The sequence below is a fragment of the Suillus bovinus genome (assembly GCF_016758785.1).
Source record: "Suillus bovinus strain UH-Sbo-P2 chromosome Unknown EDB93scaffold_3, whole genome shotgun sequence".
NCBI classification, from domain to species: domain Eukaryota; kingdom Fungi; phylum Basidiomycota; class Agaricomycetes; order Boletales; family Suillaceae; genus Suillus; species Suillus bovinus.
Genome location: NW_024542059.1, coordinates 901,943 through 917,543, shown reverse-complemented (window position 1 = coordinate 917,543; position 15,601 = coordinate 901,943). Strand labels below are relative to the sequence as shown.

The 15,601-nt window shown below is 46.6% G+C and overlaps 6 protein-coding genes and 1 non-coding gene across 7 annotated transcripts; 4 read left to right on the top strand and 3 right to left on the bottom strand.

Annotated features, from left to right (window-relative positions):
* Positions 1 to 2,159: 2,159 nt before the first annotated feature.
* EDB93DRAFT_1060187 (uncharacterized protein) lies at positions 2,160 to 2,511 on the top strand (the record flags this gene model as incomplete). The annotated part of the gene is made up of 3 exons (XM_041444812.1): positions 2,160 to 2,234; positions 2,294 to 2,371; positions 2,434 to 2,511. Coding segments are annotated over 3 exons (231 nt in total), but the record flags the coding sequence as incomplete, so codon positions are not given.
* Positions 2,512 to 4,141: 1,630 nt separating this feature from the next.
* Positions 4,142 to 6,709, top strand: EDB93DRAFT_1284052 (uncharacterized protein; the record flags this gene model as incomplete). The annotated part of the gene is made up of 7 exons (XM_041454479.1): positions 4,142 to 4,189; positions 4,248 to 4,296; positions 4,351 to 4,404; positions 4,457 to 4,483; positions 4,532 to 4,549; positions 4,600 to 5,724; positions 5,786 to 6,709. The coding sequence occupies 7 exons, from the start codon at positions 4,142 to 4,144 to the stop codon at positions 6,235 to 6,237; spliced, it is 1,773 nt and encodes a 590-aa protein (XP_041312879.1). The 3' UTR covers positions 6,238 to 6,709.
* Positions 6,710 to 6,929: 220 nt separating this feature from the next.
* On the bottom strand, positions 6,930 to 9,356 carry EDB93DRAFT_1284042 (uncharacterized protein; the record flags this gene model as incomplete). Its single annotated transcript, XM_041454478.1, has 13 exons — positions 6,930 to 7,051; positions 7,104 to 7,184; positions 7,216 to 7,444; positions 7,496 to 7,564; positions 7,611 to 7,710; positions 7,761 to 7,809; positions 7,915 to 8,013; positions 8,064 to 8,211; positions 8,442 to 8,577; positions 8,629 to 8,731; positions 8,869 to 8,887; positions 9,094 to 9,150; positions 9,321 to 9,356. 13 exons carry the CDS (start codon positions 9,354 to 9,356, stop codon positions 7,017 to 7,019), a joined length of 1,161 nt encoding a protein of 386 aa, XP_041312878.1. The 3' UTR covers positions 6,930 to 7,016.
* Positions 9,357 to 10,069: 713 nt separating this feature from the next.
* EDB93DRAFT_1245690 (uncharacterized protein) lies at positions 10,070 to 10,824 on the top strand (the record flags this gene model as incomplete). Its single annotated transcript, XM_041452342.1, has 4 exons — positions 10,070 to 10,240; positions 10,288 to 10,300; positions 10,332 to 10,606; positions 10,660 to 10,824. 4 exons carry the CDS (start codon positions 10,070 to 10,072, stop codon positions 10,822 to 10,824), a joined length of 624 nt encoding a protein of 207 aa, XP_041312877.1.
* A 740-nt stretch (positions 10,825 to 11,564) lies between these two features.
* On the top strand, positions 11,565 to 12,630 carry EDB93DRAFT_1075846 (uncharacterized protein; the record flags this gene model as incomplete). Its single annotated transcript, XM_041445186.1, has 3 exons — positions 11,565 to 12,322; positions 12,380 to 12,454; positions 12,483 to 12,630. 3 exons carry the CDS (start codon positions 11,565 to 11,567, stop codon positions 12,628 to 12,630), a joined length of 981 nt encoding a protein of 326 aa, XP_041312876.1.
* Positions 12,631 to 13,579: 949 nt separating this feature from the next.
* EDB93DRAFT_1118337 (uncharacterized protein) lies at positions 13,580 to 15,016 on the bottom strand. The gene is made up of 4 exons (XM_041448412.1): positions 14,547 to 15,016; positions 14,417 to 14,496; positions 14,254 to 14,363; positions 13,580 to 14,203 (listed from the first exon to the last, which is right to left on the bottom strand). Exons 1-4 carry the CDS (start codon positions 14,679 to 14,681, stop codon positions 13,611 to 13,613), a joined length of 918 nt encoding a protein of 305 aa, XP_041312875.1. The 5' UTR covers positions 14,682 to 15,016; the 3' UTR covers positions 13,580 to 13,610.
* A 17-nt stretch (positions 15,017 to 15,033) lies between these two features.
* Positions 15,034 to 15,141, bottom strand: EDB93DRAFT_t9. The gene has a single exon. It is a non-coding gene; the product is annotated as a tRNA-Leu (tRNA).
* Positions 15,142 to 15,601: the final 460 nt, after the last annotated feature.

The following is a 15,601-nucleotide window of genomic DNA, read 5'->3' as shown; positions in this document are numbered from 1 at the left end:
CTCAGCGCAGCATCACTCAGGAGCAGTATTTTCCGTCTATTGAGTTTGCAGAGCCTTCCATCTCAGGCTACGGTGCGGAGTCGCTGCGGACCGAATTCAAATAGGCATCGGCAGAAGATTCCGCTGCTATAGGCAAGAATTCGTCGTTTGTAATTCTACATGAGTGTTTGCGGCGAGTATTCGGGAATATGGTTCAGTCGCTACAGCCATGTGTGACAGCGCAATGTCGCACTTTCATACAAGTAACTGATCTGGGACTGCGGAAGATAGATATACCAGCTATCCCTTCATTTGGGCGTATCATGCGCCAAACAGTTTTTTTTAGCGGTTTGGCACGTTGGTTTGAAGGAGTATCTCAAAACGTGCGTACTGCCAATCCGAATCGTGGTCGGTTCGTGTTCATTTGGAATCCCTACTTACGTCGAACTCATTACAGATCTTAATGATGACTTGAGAATGAGGCAAGAGGACATCAATTACACCCTTGATAACGATGGTAGTGATGAAACTGTGAACGTAATGGACTAAATGCATGCCCGACATCATCAAAGGTCAAACAGATGCTTGTTTCATGGTAGAAAAGTAAGTATGCACTTCCGAACATACTGCGGGTACAGCTTTGCTGATGTTCTCATATTTCTTTAATGTATCATTGTAGTGAGGACGGTATTCAATGCTATGTGTTCACCTCTACGACAGGCGTGGTCTTTTCTGATGCGCCCGCCGGACCTTAATTATGTTTGTTTTCGGCCGCGGTTTATTTAGGAGTTCAATTGGTTCACGGACTCTGGGTGTGTTACAAAGACAGGATCTCCGTGAAGGTATTTCCTACACTGCCTCTTCATGTCTAGAATGATACATCATTGATTATCTCAGAGGACCCTGCACGGCGAAAGTCCCCGAAAACACAGCGTTGATTTGACGTGGGGGACGCATGTTATTTTATATGGAAGGGATAAATCGCTGCTTTTTTATACCTAGCCGTGAGCCTCCCTCGCTTGTTTTGTCACCCGCAGTACTGAGTGCTCCCACTACGCCAGCAGCGGGAGAGGCCCTTCAGCTTTCTGCATGCATGTGGCTAGTCTCTACCCGCCGTTTGCATCAGGGGCAGGCACTGCGACTGTCTTGGCCTTCATTTTCATTCTAACTTTCCACGGCACCCACTACATCACATTTTTACCTACGATTTGTGGCCGTCAACATGCCTACAATCTGCGGCCGCCGCCAAAGTCGACAGACACAGCCCCGGTGTGTTGCACTCATGTCAATGCTCTTATGGTGAGATTACAGACACGGTGTGCGGGAGTCAGTACTGTGAAACACTAGGGGCTTAGCTTGTTCGGCGATGTCGTTTTCTCTCCCTATGAACTCATAGACGGTAGAACATGACATGGCGGAGCCCGGCCTTGGTGGATCCCCTCTTTGCAGAAAATGACGTAGCCGAAGAAGGCGGTGTAGCAATACCGTCATCGGCTCATTTCCAGACAGGTTTGAGTTAGTTCGCGTACCTTGCACGCTAACTAAAACATTCTTTGTCGGAGTGCTGAGTTTGTTCTTTTTTCCCCGCATGGTACGACCAGTAGTAGCAGTGCCGGTAGTGTTGCCGCGAAGTGAGCTGAACTGAAACGAAGTGAGTTCGGTCACACCTCGTCAAACGAACTGAACTAAAAGAAAGCCGGCTATGACACCAGCTAATCAGGTGTTCGAGTACTCGAGATTCAAGAGGACGGTTGATCCATGGCTTACTGTTTGTATTTTTTATTCCATGAAAAATGGACAAGGAGTGCTTGCGGCGCCAAAACACAGCTCAGAGTTTGGACTCCAAACCAGCCTTATGTGCGTCACGTGAGAACGTTGACGTTAGTTGATCTCGGAGAAATTTGGCAGGCGAAGCGCGGAGCTTAAGAGTTTTAGCAGGCGCCGTGTTGTACACATGCGCATTGTACAGACACTAGTCGGTTTAGCTGCATTTTTATGTCCAAATCATGAGCTTTAACATCGGTTCTATATTGCCCATATCCACATTGCTTTGAATGCTTTCGAAAACTTTCCAACGGACGTTACGAACACGCTTCGAACACAAGGCTCTCATATCTTTGTTTGCAGGAAGACATGTCATCCTTCGAACTGCAATGGGCTCCGGATAGATGTTCTGCACGATTTTACCATTGCTTCTCTCCTCAGACAAGATGGCTATCACAGTTACACCTCTACAATTGCCTCAGAAAGATCGTGTACACTGAATATTTGAATATCATTGTTGTCGCGTGAAATTTGTGCTTTTGGATTACAGGTCAAGGAATTCGAGGAATATGGGATTCGTTCGATCGCAATCAATCACGACACTCCTCACGACAAGACACTCTGGAGTGTACGCAAGAGAGTTGTCTGTCGGGCAGCATTCTTATAATCTTCTATGCAGTGTCTCCAAAGGAAGTTTTCGTAACCTGCTTGAGGGGCCAACTTGTTGCACCAGAGCAATTTTTTCGAGATGGTGGACACATTCCGTGACGGTGCAAAGCAAGAAAGATCATTATGTTACTCTATGCAGTGCGTGAAAGCTTCTGTATGCTTGACAGTCGACAGTAGGCTGGTCACGAGCCTAACCAGTAGTACCGTCCAGATTTGTTGTCGACCTTCTCACCACGATTACAATCGTCAACTATGAAGGACGAGAAAGGGCGTCCGGTAAGTGCAGCGGCAAGCATCGTGCAATCGTGAATGATTGTCTATGATCGATAGTTATCTCAGTACAGGCTGTACAACTGACTGTGTTCCACTCTATTGCAGTTTCTCTGAGTTGATCGAGATAGAGTTATCATTCGTTGTGATCCTTTTGGCGTTCTGCCGCGTTCTGCCCAAAGAGTTCTGCCATCTGCCGGGCAGAGCCAGAACCAGTTTGGCAAAACTGGCTGGCAGAATGATGGACTTCTACTCATAACACCAAGTGCATGCCAATAATGAGAATCAATTTCTTGCAGGGTCACTGCAGGTTCATATGATGAGGCGATGGGGAGAAATTGGGATGAGAGACCGGTGATTCGAGCGAACGTTCTGTAATAACCATTCTGCCAAAAAGATAAGAGTCGTGCCCATAAGTGTTTGCAGGATATAAAAGCTGACCGTCGTCCTACAGTGTTTCCCCATCCTTAGAGATATCATTCAAAATCCCGCTCAGACGATTGCACATAACCTCGCACAGAAAATGCGTTTTGCCCTCCTGGCTGTTGTTGTTGCTTCGACAGTATCTTTGACAGTGTCTATGTCTGTCATTGGATGTGTGGCGTCTGATCAACCTTGCCTAACTAATGACGAATGTTGCAGTTCAGATCGTCTCACGGTGAGTATGAACATGTCGGTATGCAACCGAAATTCAACCACACGACTCACCCCTGCGACTTAGACTCCTAGGGACGATAGAATCTGCCGGTGACATGGTTGAAAGTCGAGTCAGCCCAAAGGGCACGTCGCGACAGTGAGTTTCTTTCTTCGCTTTGGTACTAATCGTTGAAACTGGACATTTTGAAATCTACTCAAACAGATGTAAATATACGCAAAGCTACTTCGTACCCAGACTCCAAACCAGTCGGTGGTGTGACTAGATGTCCACGGGAGTTCGCGCATTTTTGGCAAAACAGTTATTACTCCACATCGCACAAACAAACAAAATCAATTCTTTGACAGTTCGATAGCGTGACATCGAAAGTACAACGTCTGCTAGTTTCTTTTTCGAAAATCGTCGTGTTGAGTCCAGCGGAGAGTTACCGCGCAGAAAAGTGCATTTTCCCTAGAGTTCGTGCACTTCGTCACAATATGTCACACGTCTGCCGCAATGCCTTTTCACGCTCCGCAGAATCCGCACCGTTTGTGTTGTGAAGTCGTGCATATTTCGGCATTGCGGAGTTTTGATTACATAGTCTCTATGTAACGCTTTGGGCAGGGGGCTTATTTCTTTCATCGCAGATGATCCTGACAAGCATGTGCTCTGGATAAATTTGTTCTACATATGTATATTTCAAAGTTTGTTCATGTTTTGGGATCGGGAGGCTGGCCCAATCAAGACAATTGCTTAGTCATGTTTGAGACAGTAGCGGGAGTTTGCTGGAGTCGCCGTCTTCGTCGTTGACATACTCATTCCATCATGCCTTTCGGTCTTATCATCGGAACTGACCGTGCAACTGCTCTACAAGTATGTATTTCTCATATATTACTTTCTTTCCATCCCAGACTCATTTTTTTTCGTGTAGAAATCCATTCAGGATGAACTCACGGCTCGCAGTTTCAGTCCCGATGCTGGTAAGCGCTAAGTCTCATTTACTACTAGGTCCTCGACACTCACCACTGGAACAGATCCTGTCATGGCGGAATATATTACCATTATGATTATAAACAATAAAACTTCAGGTTTGTGGTATCGAGAACTTCTTTGCTAACACTGGCTTATCGCGTTGTACAGCACAAATAACTTCGGAGCTCATGGATTGTGAGTGGCGTTTTGCGTTCCAAATCTCATTACTGACTACGTTTCCAGTAATTGGCCCAGAATTTGGTATGGTCTTTAGTGCTCTGCGCGTTGTGCTTTGTTGACAATACCACCAGATCCCAGTTTCACAGACTGGCTCTTCGCTGAAGCTGCCAAAGGCGCGCCGGAATCTGAAGCACCATCCGTTGCATCTTCAACACCTGTAGAACTACCTAATGAATCAAAACCTATCACCCACCCTCCCTCCAGCGACCCTGCGCGTCGCCCACCTAATGGTCCTCGAGCAGGAGCACCACTGTATCAACAAGCCATCTCTTCCACTCTTGCTTCGACATCTCAAAAGCGTCTCCGCTCTCCCTCACCATCTAATCATCCAGCAAAGTCCCGACGCACAGACGTACCTACCGGTCCCAGGGCTATGCAGAACCCAGCACCCGCACAACGTAGTCTTCTTGACCGCGTCGGCGGTCCAGGACCTGGTGCACGTTTCCAAGGTGGGAGAGATGAAGTGCAAGCACGTATTGACAACATCACAAATGCCTCGCCCGACCCAAGCGCGATGATGAGCTTCCCGAATGGTATGGGGATGCCCGAAATGGCTGTAGGCATGGGAATGCAGGCCAATCCGTTAATGCTACAAGAAATGATGTTAAGTCAAATGGCTCTTATGGCGCAGATGGCGAACTCGATGGGCATGCTTAACCCAGGTATGGGTATGCCTGGGTTCAACCCAATGCAGCAGGGTGGAGATACAGCGATGTTCAACGGTGGCGCAAGTGTAAATGGACATAGCTTCCAGCAGAATGGGGTGAATGGTAGAGGTCGGGGTGGAGCAAGAGGAGGCCGGGGGCGAGGAGGTTCACGGGGCGGGCACGTAGGCTCATCGCCTGCTCCACCATCCATCGAGGAAGTGCCTACACCTGTGTCAATTCCTACTTCGGTAATCGCTGAACCCGCACAGCCCATACCAATAGCAGCGCCCATTCCGCTTCCCGCAAGCGCTGTGTCATCCAATGCACCTCTCAAACCAGCGTACGCCCTCCCCGAACGCCCGCAGTCACCCACATTATGTAAATTCGGAATCAAGTGCACTAACTCGCAGTGCCGGTATTCCCACCCATCTCCTGTCGCTACTGCTGAGAGCGGCGTCGTACTAAGCACCGAGGCATGTGAAAAGGGCAAGGATTGCAAAGACAAGGACTGTATCAAGTCGCATGTCAGCCCTGCTGTCAAAAACCCTGGTATGATGGTTCTTTATTTTTTTTATGAAAGTAGCACGAGCTTACCCAGTAATAGTCGCAGGCGCAACTCACACGTCAATCCCACCCACTACAACTACAACTGGGCCTCCTCAGCACACTGTTGCATGTCGTTTCGGTGGTGCTTGCACACGTCCAAACTGCCCGTATACGCATCCTCCAAAGACAAATCACTTCGCGCAACAATGTCGCTTCGGTGCAGGTTGCACGCGCGCATCTTGCCCCTTCCAACACCCAGAGGGGCGGGTTCTCCCGTCTACGTTTCACCGTGGCCTGTCGACGACTGCACCCCTTGTAAACATACAAGCGCCAGAGACGGGGAGCATGGGCGCTCAAAGTCATCACAGAAGCGTCACATTTAACAAGCCTCAGGATGTGAAGGAGAAACTAAAGGACATCGAGAAGCAGAAGGAGGCTGCGAAAAGAGCGATTGACGAGGCCAAGGCTGCCGGAGGGAAGAAGGAAGAGACGAACGGAGTACCAATCGCTGTATGACCGGAGGAAATTTCACCCGATTGTCCTTTATTTAGATGGGGGCGCTGAACGAAACGTTCTGCAGCAGCTGCTCTTTTCCTGCTCTTCATTGAAAGTAACTCGGACACGACCTGCGACTTCTTTTATTATTTTATCGTGGCACTCATGTAGTATTTGCGTTGTTTTTTTATATCTGTGTCTACTACTCGCTAGGTACTGCCGTTCTCGAACTTCGAAAGCGCTTATTTTGCCTGGTCCTTTGAACATTTTGTCAGTAACGCTATATTCGTGACCGTCAGGGAGAGCTACAGAGTGCTCTGTAGCACGACCCACCAGTACCCCACTGCAGTCAGTGACGGTCCACCATTTCGTGAGTTTTATCTACAGCACCCAATTGTAAAGTAATTGCTAAAATTTTGACTTGGTATGTTTCTATATACTATGCTAGCATATTCCATATGTATTCTAAGTACGAATGAAACAAAACAAATCCATTGAGAAATCTGAGTTCTCAGTGTGACAGCAGCACGATTTGGTGACAGGTGACTAGTATGGAAAGCCGGACGCGCGCGCTCATTATTAAGCGTCACACATCCATAACGGGCAATAGGACTCCATGTACCGCCATTCAAGAATACTAGAATATATACACGAAATATATACAATGAGAAACATCACCATTCATCTACCATTTCATCATCACTTTCGCAATCTGAGAACTCCCAAACCACCAAGCCAGCATGATCAAGACCGACCAAATTTTCATCAGCCCCAAGTGGGATGTCAGGCTCATCATTAGACTAAAGGATATCTAGCTGATGAAGGTGCTCAGTATCTAACAAATATCTAAATTAGTGTTTGCACTGTCAGAATCAGAGACGACGAACCAAGGCCAAGGCCTCCACCCACACCACCCATGTAATAGGCACCATTGGCCTCCTCATGAGAAGGTAAGTCTTCATAGTTTTCTAAAAGTGCAATGGAATCTTCAGTCTTCACTGCCCAACAGCTGAATTTGGTTTGGTAATGCATCGGCCACCCAGAGGGCATCTAGTAAGAGCTGATATATGTCCCAGGCTGATTGCTGTGTGACAGCTGGGCAGCTGAGATCGTCGTAACAATGTTGGATGCATTTTCCGAAAGCCTCTGGAACCAGGTCGAATACAGAATGAGAAGACTTGATGTAAAGGCTTCGGACATGATCTAGGGCCTCATGTTCGATTTTAATCTATGATAGTGCTGGTATTAGATTATTATTGACAATAAACATAACACTTACCTTGAAATCCAAGGCGCCAAAGTCTTCAGCTGAATGGTAGATGAGGTTGGGTACTCCATGAGGAAGAATCTAGAAGGACATCAGCACAAAAAATACTTCTAAAAGCGACACATACTTTATTGCGGTCACGCCGCTTGGCAGTATTGTTAACACGGTCCTGGTATGCATTCAGCTCCTGCTGAAGCCATGGTATAAAAACCCAACAGAAAACCATCCTGCAAATGAATGTTATACCTAACACTTAAAGAGGAGGAAAATGACGCACACTTGAAGGGTATTATTTGAATCGTACCAACCAGAATTGACCCCATAATCTAGAAGACTCGAAACCAGGTGTGAAGCGGCGGTGCAGTTGAGACCATGCTATCTCTGGCATGACATTCTTCTTTATTCAGCATCCAACGATGTTGGAGCAGTACCATGTAAGGCTGCGTCGTACCACTGTCGCAGCATAGTATGGGCATTTGCAATGCCATAATTTTCAGACCCTGGGTCACTCTGAGTAACCATCAGCATATCTAAATTTTGTATCAATCTATGTTTATCCTTCAAAGGATGAAACACTTACGTCCAAGAGCCTCGATCGTGTCGAGGTAGTAACTCAGAATAAGCTGCGGATTCCGGTTAGAATGCCAGACCTGGATCCACATTATTCGACCTGAGAAAGGCTCGATGCCAGTGTGCAAACCAAGACCAAACTGAAGCCACTTATTGTGCTGATTGACTGCAAATAAATCATTCACACCTGCTGCCTAGAAGCATCTCCTTCGAAGGCAACAGGCCTTCCTCTGATGAACCAGTTCCTGGTTCATATAAAGCAAAGTACTCTGTCATGACCCTCCTAGTAGGATATGAAACTTGTGGGTCAGCAATCAGTAGTTACAATGTATAGATAAACATATCACCTGGCAACACTCATTTCCCTTTCATGATATAGCAAGCTTACTATTTCGCGTGCTCCAGCATTTGGGTATGTGGTGTGTAAGTCAATCATAGCATTGCGAATGGTTTCGACCGTGTGACCTTGTTGACGGGTTCGTTGAAGACCCATGGTCTTTCGAACTTTGAGAAGTGTTGTAAGGCTAGTGTATTATCATTAGACCTAAATAACTAGATTTAAATAGAAACATTACCCAATACCATAGTGAGTTGTGTCAATGTGCTTTTGTAATTCCTGGATGATCTGCCGAGCCTTCCAAAGGCGAAGGATATGAGGTGTGATGTCATCCAGTGGTGCTGCTCAGAGTTGAGAATGTTATTAGTGGGACTTGAAAGGTACATATGTGTGGGTTTGTTTTGGTTGGGCATCGGCAGCTGGTAGCTAGGCTTGTGTTGTCACACTTTATATATTAGTTGGGACTTGCTTGACTTACCTCCTTCAGTAGTACCATGCTGCAGTCACATGGGAATTCATGGAATTCATGCCCGAATTCATGCCCGGAGTTTGCCACTCATGCCCCACTCATGCCTCCGAGTCGGCCATTTTCCCAAGTCGAGTTCAGCTACTACCTACCAAGTGTTCTGTAGGTTTGCCACTCATGCCCCACTTGTGCCTCCGAGTCGGCCATTTTCCTAAGTCGAGTTCAGCCACTACCTACCAAGTGTTCTGTAGATGGCACTGGGATTCTCTGTACTCCACTGGCGCCTTGCATATTCTGGAGTGGGGTTCGCAACTACCTACCATGTCACTAACTGAACTTGGAACGTCCTTGTCCACGGTCCAAAGCATTCTTGGGCTGGGCATTCCGAACTTAAGTCTTTCAAATTGCCCCTTAATTACTCTGGAGGTACCGGTTCCTCATGATTCTCTTGATTCTGGACTTACATTGTAAATCAAGCTTGGCATTCTCGGGCTGGGCATTCTGAACTTGACACTTCCAAATTGCCCCTTAGTTGCTCTGGAGGTACCGGTTCCTCATGGCTCTTTTGATTCTCTATTGTAAATCTCATATCTACCGTTTTCTAGTCCTCTGTTTTCCAATCTATGCTTATCCAAACATGTTGCAATGTGTTGCTCATCATCAAGTGCTCATCACCTGCCCAACACACCGGTCCATATATCTCTAGGGTCATCATGTATTTAAGCTGTCTAGCATCCACTTATACCTTCCAAGCACCATGTCAGACTATGAACTTCTCACCCAGTACACAGAGGACTGCCTATGCCAAAGAAGACTGAATTTGCGACCTGTCCGTCTTGCCGGGCTAATATTAGGACTGGTGATCCATGTTTCTATGTGGCGACAATCGAGCCAGGTCAATGCGGGCGCTACGTGTGCGCATCCTGCCACTCACATTATGAGAAGAAAAAAGCTACTACAGCGCTGACCTACTGGTAAGTATCACCGATCTCAATAAGTAAGTTACTGGCTTACAAACTACTGACTCAGGTAGTCGAACCTTGCAATACCGTGTCCCTCCCGATCCACGAACTATACAGCAGTCTGTAAATGCAGCACATAATGTTTGACACCTAATCCACCTCCTGTGGTTGCTGTACCTGGCAGTTCTCGTGCTAGCGGGCCAGATGTTAGGATTCCTACATCGTGGCAAGGCTCGTCGGCAACTCCAGTTATGGGTGCAGGTGCCATCGGATATTCATCAAAACATGCACTTTATGCCACTGAGTGTGACCGGTGGGGGAAAATGGCATATGCTTCATCTCTAGCAGAGACAATTTTGCTTGAAATCACTGTTGTTCATGAAGGTGCCAGAGCTCGCAAGAAATGTGGTATTACTATCAGAGTACATCTACCTTAAGTATGCTGTGGCTTGCTAACACTTCAATTTAGAATATATGTGAGGGTAAGAAGGATGTTGATGCTCAAATTGACAGCTCCTGGGCTCATTGAGCTAGCATTGGAGACCGTTGTCCCAAAGCTACGCAAATTTGGTGGAGAATTTATCTGGTGTGTTGAGGAATTCATAATCCGAGATGCTGCATGGGTGGACCTATCCAATCACCCACCATCAGTCCCATACTTCTACGATCAATGCCTGCAGCCATCTCGCAAAGGCACCGAATCGACCTTCAAGTCTAAGCAATTCATGCTGATGGTCGTTGTCCCAGAGGCTCAGTGGAACAAATATGAAAATTGGTTGGAGCAAATAGTACGTGTTTTTGTCTGCTTACCACTAGTACTAACCATGATTTTGCGGTCCAGGAAGCGGAAGCTACCCGAACAAGATGCACACAATCTAGTGACGTCAGTTGCAACCTGCCTGCATCAGCAACAACAACTTCACTCACCGAGAATGAGCTTTTCTTGCCCTCTGTTACTGGTGACAATTCTGCGTGGCCTGCATCAGCAACAACTTCACTCGCCTGAGAATGAACTTTTCTTGCCCTCTGTGAATGGTGACAATTCTGTGGTGGTCTCTACCAAGCGAACCCACCAGCACGGCTCTAGTGGTCTCAGTGGGGCTTCATCTCCACCTCAGAAGAAGAATTTACCTGTCACAACCCAATAATGAATAAATGCTAGGGCAGAGACTAGGACTCAAACTGAGGATAATCACAACAAGAGGATAAGGAGCAAGGACATCTTGGATTGCTACAATGTAGATACAAGAGGTTTGAACTAAGGAACTTATCGACCAAGACGTGCTACCTATATACAACTATTGAAATGGAGATTGAAACTGAGATACAACTACTAGCCAATCATAAAAAGGAAAAGGGAATTGTACCATAGAACATCGTAGAATATTAAAGAAGTATCACGTGACCATATCTTATCTTATCATATCTAATCTAATCTATTCACAATCAAAGAACTCATCTTCTTCATCAGTCACATCGAAGACACGTGTCATGGGCGCTAAAGGAATCTCTGAACTAGTAGATGCTTTCGGGGTAGGGTTAGGGTTTGAGTTAGGCACTGTGTATTGGCGCTTAGGAAGATTCAAGAAAGAATAATGGTTTGTTAAAGGTACTCGTGACATTACCTATGGTAGTTCTCTGTTCACCTGATTGTGAACAACTCAAAGAAGTCTTGAAGATTGACGGAGGTGCCAACCTAAACGTAAAGCAAGGTATGTACATTCATCGATTTCTCAAATTGTGTCGATGCTTACTAGTATTTCAGTCTTTGGACTACAGAATGAAAGTGTTCAATTCCACCAAATCCCTACACACACCATTACCGACCTCTTGCTAAACGAACAGCATCATTCGTTTTCAGTGGACACAGCCGAGTCATCCATTGGGCAGCTGACTATTGATACATCAACGGAAGGTTTCATTGGAATTGGCAGCTTCAAGACTGCGAATGCCGGATGGCTCACACTTACAGCTCCTCCCAGGACTGGTCTTGGATCAGTCACTTGTCATAAAGTTGTAGTCAAATGTCCATTCTACAAAGTATTTCCAACTGCTGTGGAGGCTGGACATTATAAGGTTGGCCATTATGCGCTCATTGACGAGCTACCCAAGCTATTCAGAGAGGCCAATGTCTTATACTGGTCCAAATCTTTATTAAAGCTCACTTACGACTTTATCGACTGTTCCATTGCATCCTCACCTGAACCTCCAACATTTGTGGTCCCATGTGTTCGATTTGTGGAAGCTGGCCTCGCATTATGCTACAGTCAGGGCGGTAGCAAGCCGGGAACAAAGACAGGGTCAACACGGGCCGCCTTTCTCCTCGAAGAGCTCATTGAGGGTGGTGATGACGAGTTTCTCAAATTCATCCACAATATGGATGCCAATCCATTACTTGATGAATTGGATTATGGCTATGACATGGCAGAATTTTTTGCCTTCATGCAGCATGTCCAATATGTCAAGACCAGCAAGCTAGCTTTCATATCTGATTATCAGGGTGCGTCTCATTCACTGATACATTCAATCTTCAGTTGTAATGACACAATATATTCAGGTAGTACAGTACTACTCACAGATCCTCAGATCTTGACTCATCCATATGTTTTCATTCATTCGGAATACTCAATACTGATGTTCGTGTAGGTCAGTCAGCAATGGAAGTGATATTTTTGGCGAGGGAAATATCGAGGTGGCCATCAGCCAATTTGAAGACCAGCATGCCTGCAATGAGTACTGCAAATGGCCTGGGTTTGGGCTGGAAGCATTTGTTACCGAAGTGAATGACCATGACTCGGAAGTAGGAAATTAGATTGACAGGACATGTACTCAGCGGACTGATATATTATATAATTTTCTTGCGTGTGAGGTGTCCGATGTCCCAATTGTGTGATTACCTTATTTGGTGCATGTCACGTCGTGTAACGGAGCGCGCGCGTCCGGCTTTCCATAGACTAGTACTTACGGTAATCCTCTCTAGTCATGATGCGCCTCCAGAAATTTATATTTACGTCGAATGAGAGTCTGCTTCAAGTTCAAACAGTCATGTACTCTCGTTTTGCCAGTCTCTCACTTTTCGCTTCTCTTCCTAACGCTTTGATACCGACACATGATATACTATTCGCCATCAGATGATATCATTGATCATGATGCAGAAGTACGTGTCAACCACGAGGAACTATGCATGACAGGTGAGCATCATCTCTGATTTGATCTTGAGGCTCCGAGTCAATCGACTGGTGCGATAGTTATTTTTGTTCTGACCGCTGCTGAATATGTTGTATAGCATGAATTAAACTGGGGACGCAAGTTAGCTTCGAGTTCGGGGATAGACGTATGAGCAGGCGTTATTCCTGATTACACATGGCGAGGTATAACCAATACATGACTTGTGAGTGATACAAAGTTATCACGGGATATATCACGACTGAGAGTAAAATATTATGTGTAGATCAAGCTCAAGGTACGAATTGTTTTAAGCGTGATATTTTCGTTTTGCCGCTCTTCCTTTGGTGGCCAATTGCGGCGAAGGCGGGCGATTGGAATGTTCACCTACCTGCTCGTCTTCTGCAGGAGGGGGAACTGTCCCATTCACCTGCCTACGAACTGCCTGTCGTAGCTGCAGCCGACGGCGTTCCAATCCCCTATGCGAGTCCCTGGAAGTTACCATCAACCCAGTTGGAAAAACGAGCTGCGAACGAAATCTCACGCTGCGTCTTTTCCGTCGAAAGACAACGTGGGTGGGCCTGTTGACGGTAGCCTATCAACCAAGTCGTCAGAAACACGAGTAAGTCAATAACAGGGGAGCACATACGTTGGTGTCATAGCCTTCAATACACACTCTGTTTGGATCTGATCCTCCTCGCCTTCTTCGTATATCCAATCTTTCGGCCATTTGGGCGTAATGTCCCTCCAGTGCGCGAAGTATGCTTCTAACCTCACACGGCGCCCCTGCTCGGCGCGTACAACGTGCCGGGCATTCTTCGCCTGCTCTTTCAGCCCCACCGCTCTTTGACGGAGAGCGGCGGCCTGGGTAAGAACACGTTGGTCGTCAGCTGTAATCTGCTTCATGATGTTCACGGCCCGGTTGAGCATCTGTGGTTCTTCTGGAGGAGGCGTTCCTGCACGCGGGCTGATGGGATATTCGTAACATCCCTGCTGACTTGCACTTCCGTAGGACAAGTACGAGCCGCCTGAATCACTAGAAATATCCTCTACAACTAGGCGCCCATTGAGGCTTCCCATTAGCGGTGAAAGGCTTGGCGACTTTCCCCCTGGATTTTGAAGCGCTATGCTAGGAAATTTTTTGGTTGCTTTTACCGGAGTAACGGCTGCAAGAATTAGGAGGGATTTGGGAGGATCATCCTGGATGATGGGGTAATCAACTGGACAAGTGTTGAATTCCTTGCATTGCGACACGGGGTATGACACTCACAACTTGTGTCCATAGGTAAGTCTGTGGTTCGTCTTGAGGGACCAGCAGCAGGAGGACTTTCCGTTGTTCGGGGCTTCTTTTTCGGAGGTTTCTCGCTCTCTTCGTTTTGACTGAACGATCGTCAGGATCGTGTATGACCTCGAACATGAAGCAGGGGACATACATCAACGGAAAAAACTTGCTGAGTTTTACTAACTCTTCAATTATCACCGCGCTCTTCATGTTCGCTCTTACTTTATGAGCCTATTTTTAGGTCATTGGCTGGCCTTCAGAATCAGAAACGCAATACACACCTTAGCTACCTTTTGCAGCTGTGCACGGGACAATTTGGCAAGGGTGGTTTCGCTCATGTCAGGTCCCCCAGGACCTGAAGCTGTAATTGGGTTGTTGGATGAGTGAACACCATGAGGGAGGAGTGCTTCGGTCATTTTATGTATTGAAAGCAGGGATACTAGATCAAGTTAGAAATCCAGGTTGGATTTAAATAATGAGCGACTTTGGTGCTTTATTTGCGTAATAGAGCTTGTGTGGATTGACGTCCCCAGAACTTATTAAATGCACGATGTATGCTTGTACCTAGGGAACAATAGATTAGATCAACTCAGCTACACAAGTCCGCGATCAAAGCAAGGGTCCAGGAGCAGTCACTTGAGCAAGAAAGCATGGTCAAACCCCGACGGAGTCCTAGGTGCGGCACTGGGACTTTTTATAAGCAAAGTGACGTATGGGAGAACTGGTCATATTCCCCTGCTGCAGAGCTGAGTACTTGAAGAAAAAAAATGACAAGAGTGGGATTTGAACCCACGCCCTCTTACGAGGATGAGAAACCTGCTTTGCAGGCAAGCTTGCGCTTGAGTCACACGCCATAGACCGCTCGGCCATCTTGCCTTGCAGTTAACCAAACAATTGGTTTATAAGTCCAGCGGGTGCATCGCGGGCGTGGCAAAGCTGAGGCCGCGTGATATGTATAAACCTGGAACGAGTACAACATTCAGTGATTCCACGTTTAATTCATCTTCAGCTCTGCTGTGTATGACTACGAGATCGCCAGGCGTGATCATCATCATCCCAAGTTCTGCACGAATCATGCCAGACCGCAGCTAGCTGCGTCTTGCAAGACGATGTCCGCCTTCCTAGGGTCTTTCTTGAATTGTGATACAGTTCTTATTCATATGACCTGAGCCACTCAACGAAGGCCCAAGCATGTCCACTACGGAGAACAATAGGTAAGCGCGCCGACTACTCGGATCTGTGTCTTGTGGAGTCTAACTGGAACCTTTTTAAAAACATCAAAAGAGCTCAAGTTAAAAAGTGATTTCATATCCCTACTACATCGAACGCTCACAGT

Excerpts from the sequence above, each read along its gene's own strand:
- EDB93DRAFT_1118337 (XM_041448412.1), bottom strand. The coding sequence starts at position 14,681 with ATGACCGAAGCACTCCTCCCTCATGGTGTTCACTCATCCAACAACCCA. Across the intron at positions 14,497-14,546 it reads AGCTGCAAAAGGTAGCTAAG|GCTCATAAAGTAAGAGCGAA; the intron begins GTGTGTATTGCG and ends ACCTAAAAATAG. Across the intron at positions 14,204-14,253 it reads CTTACCTATGGACACAAGTT|TTGATTACCCCATCATCCAG; the intron begins GTGAGTGTCATA and ends ACACTTGTCCAG.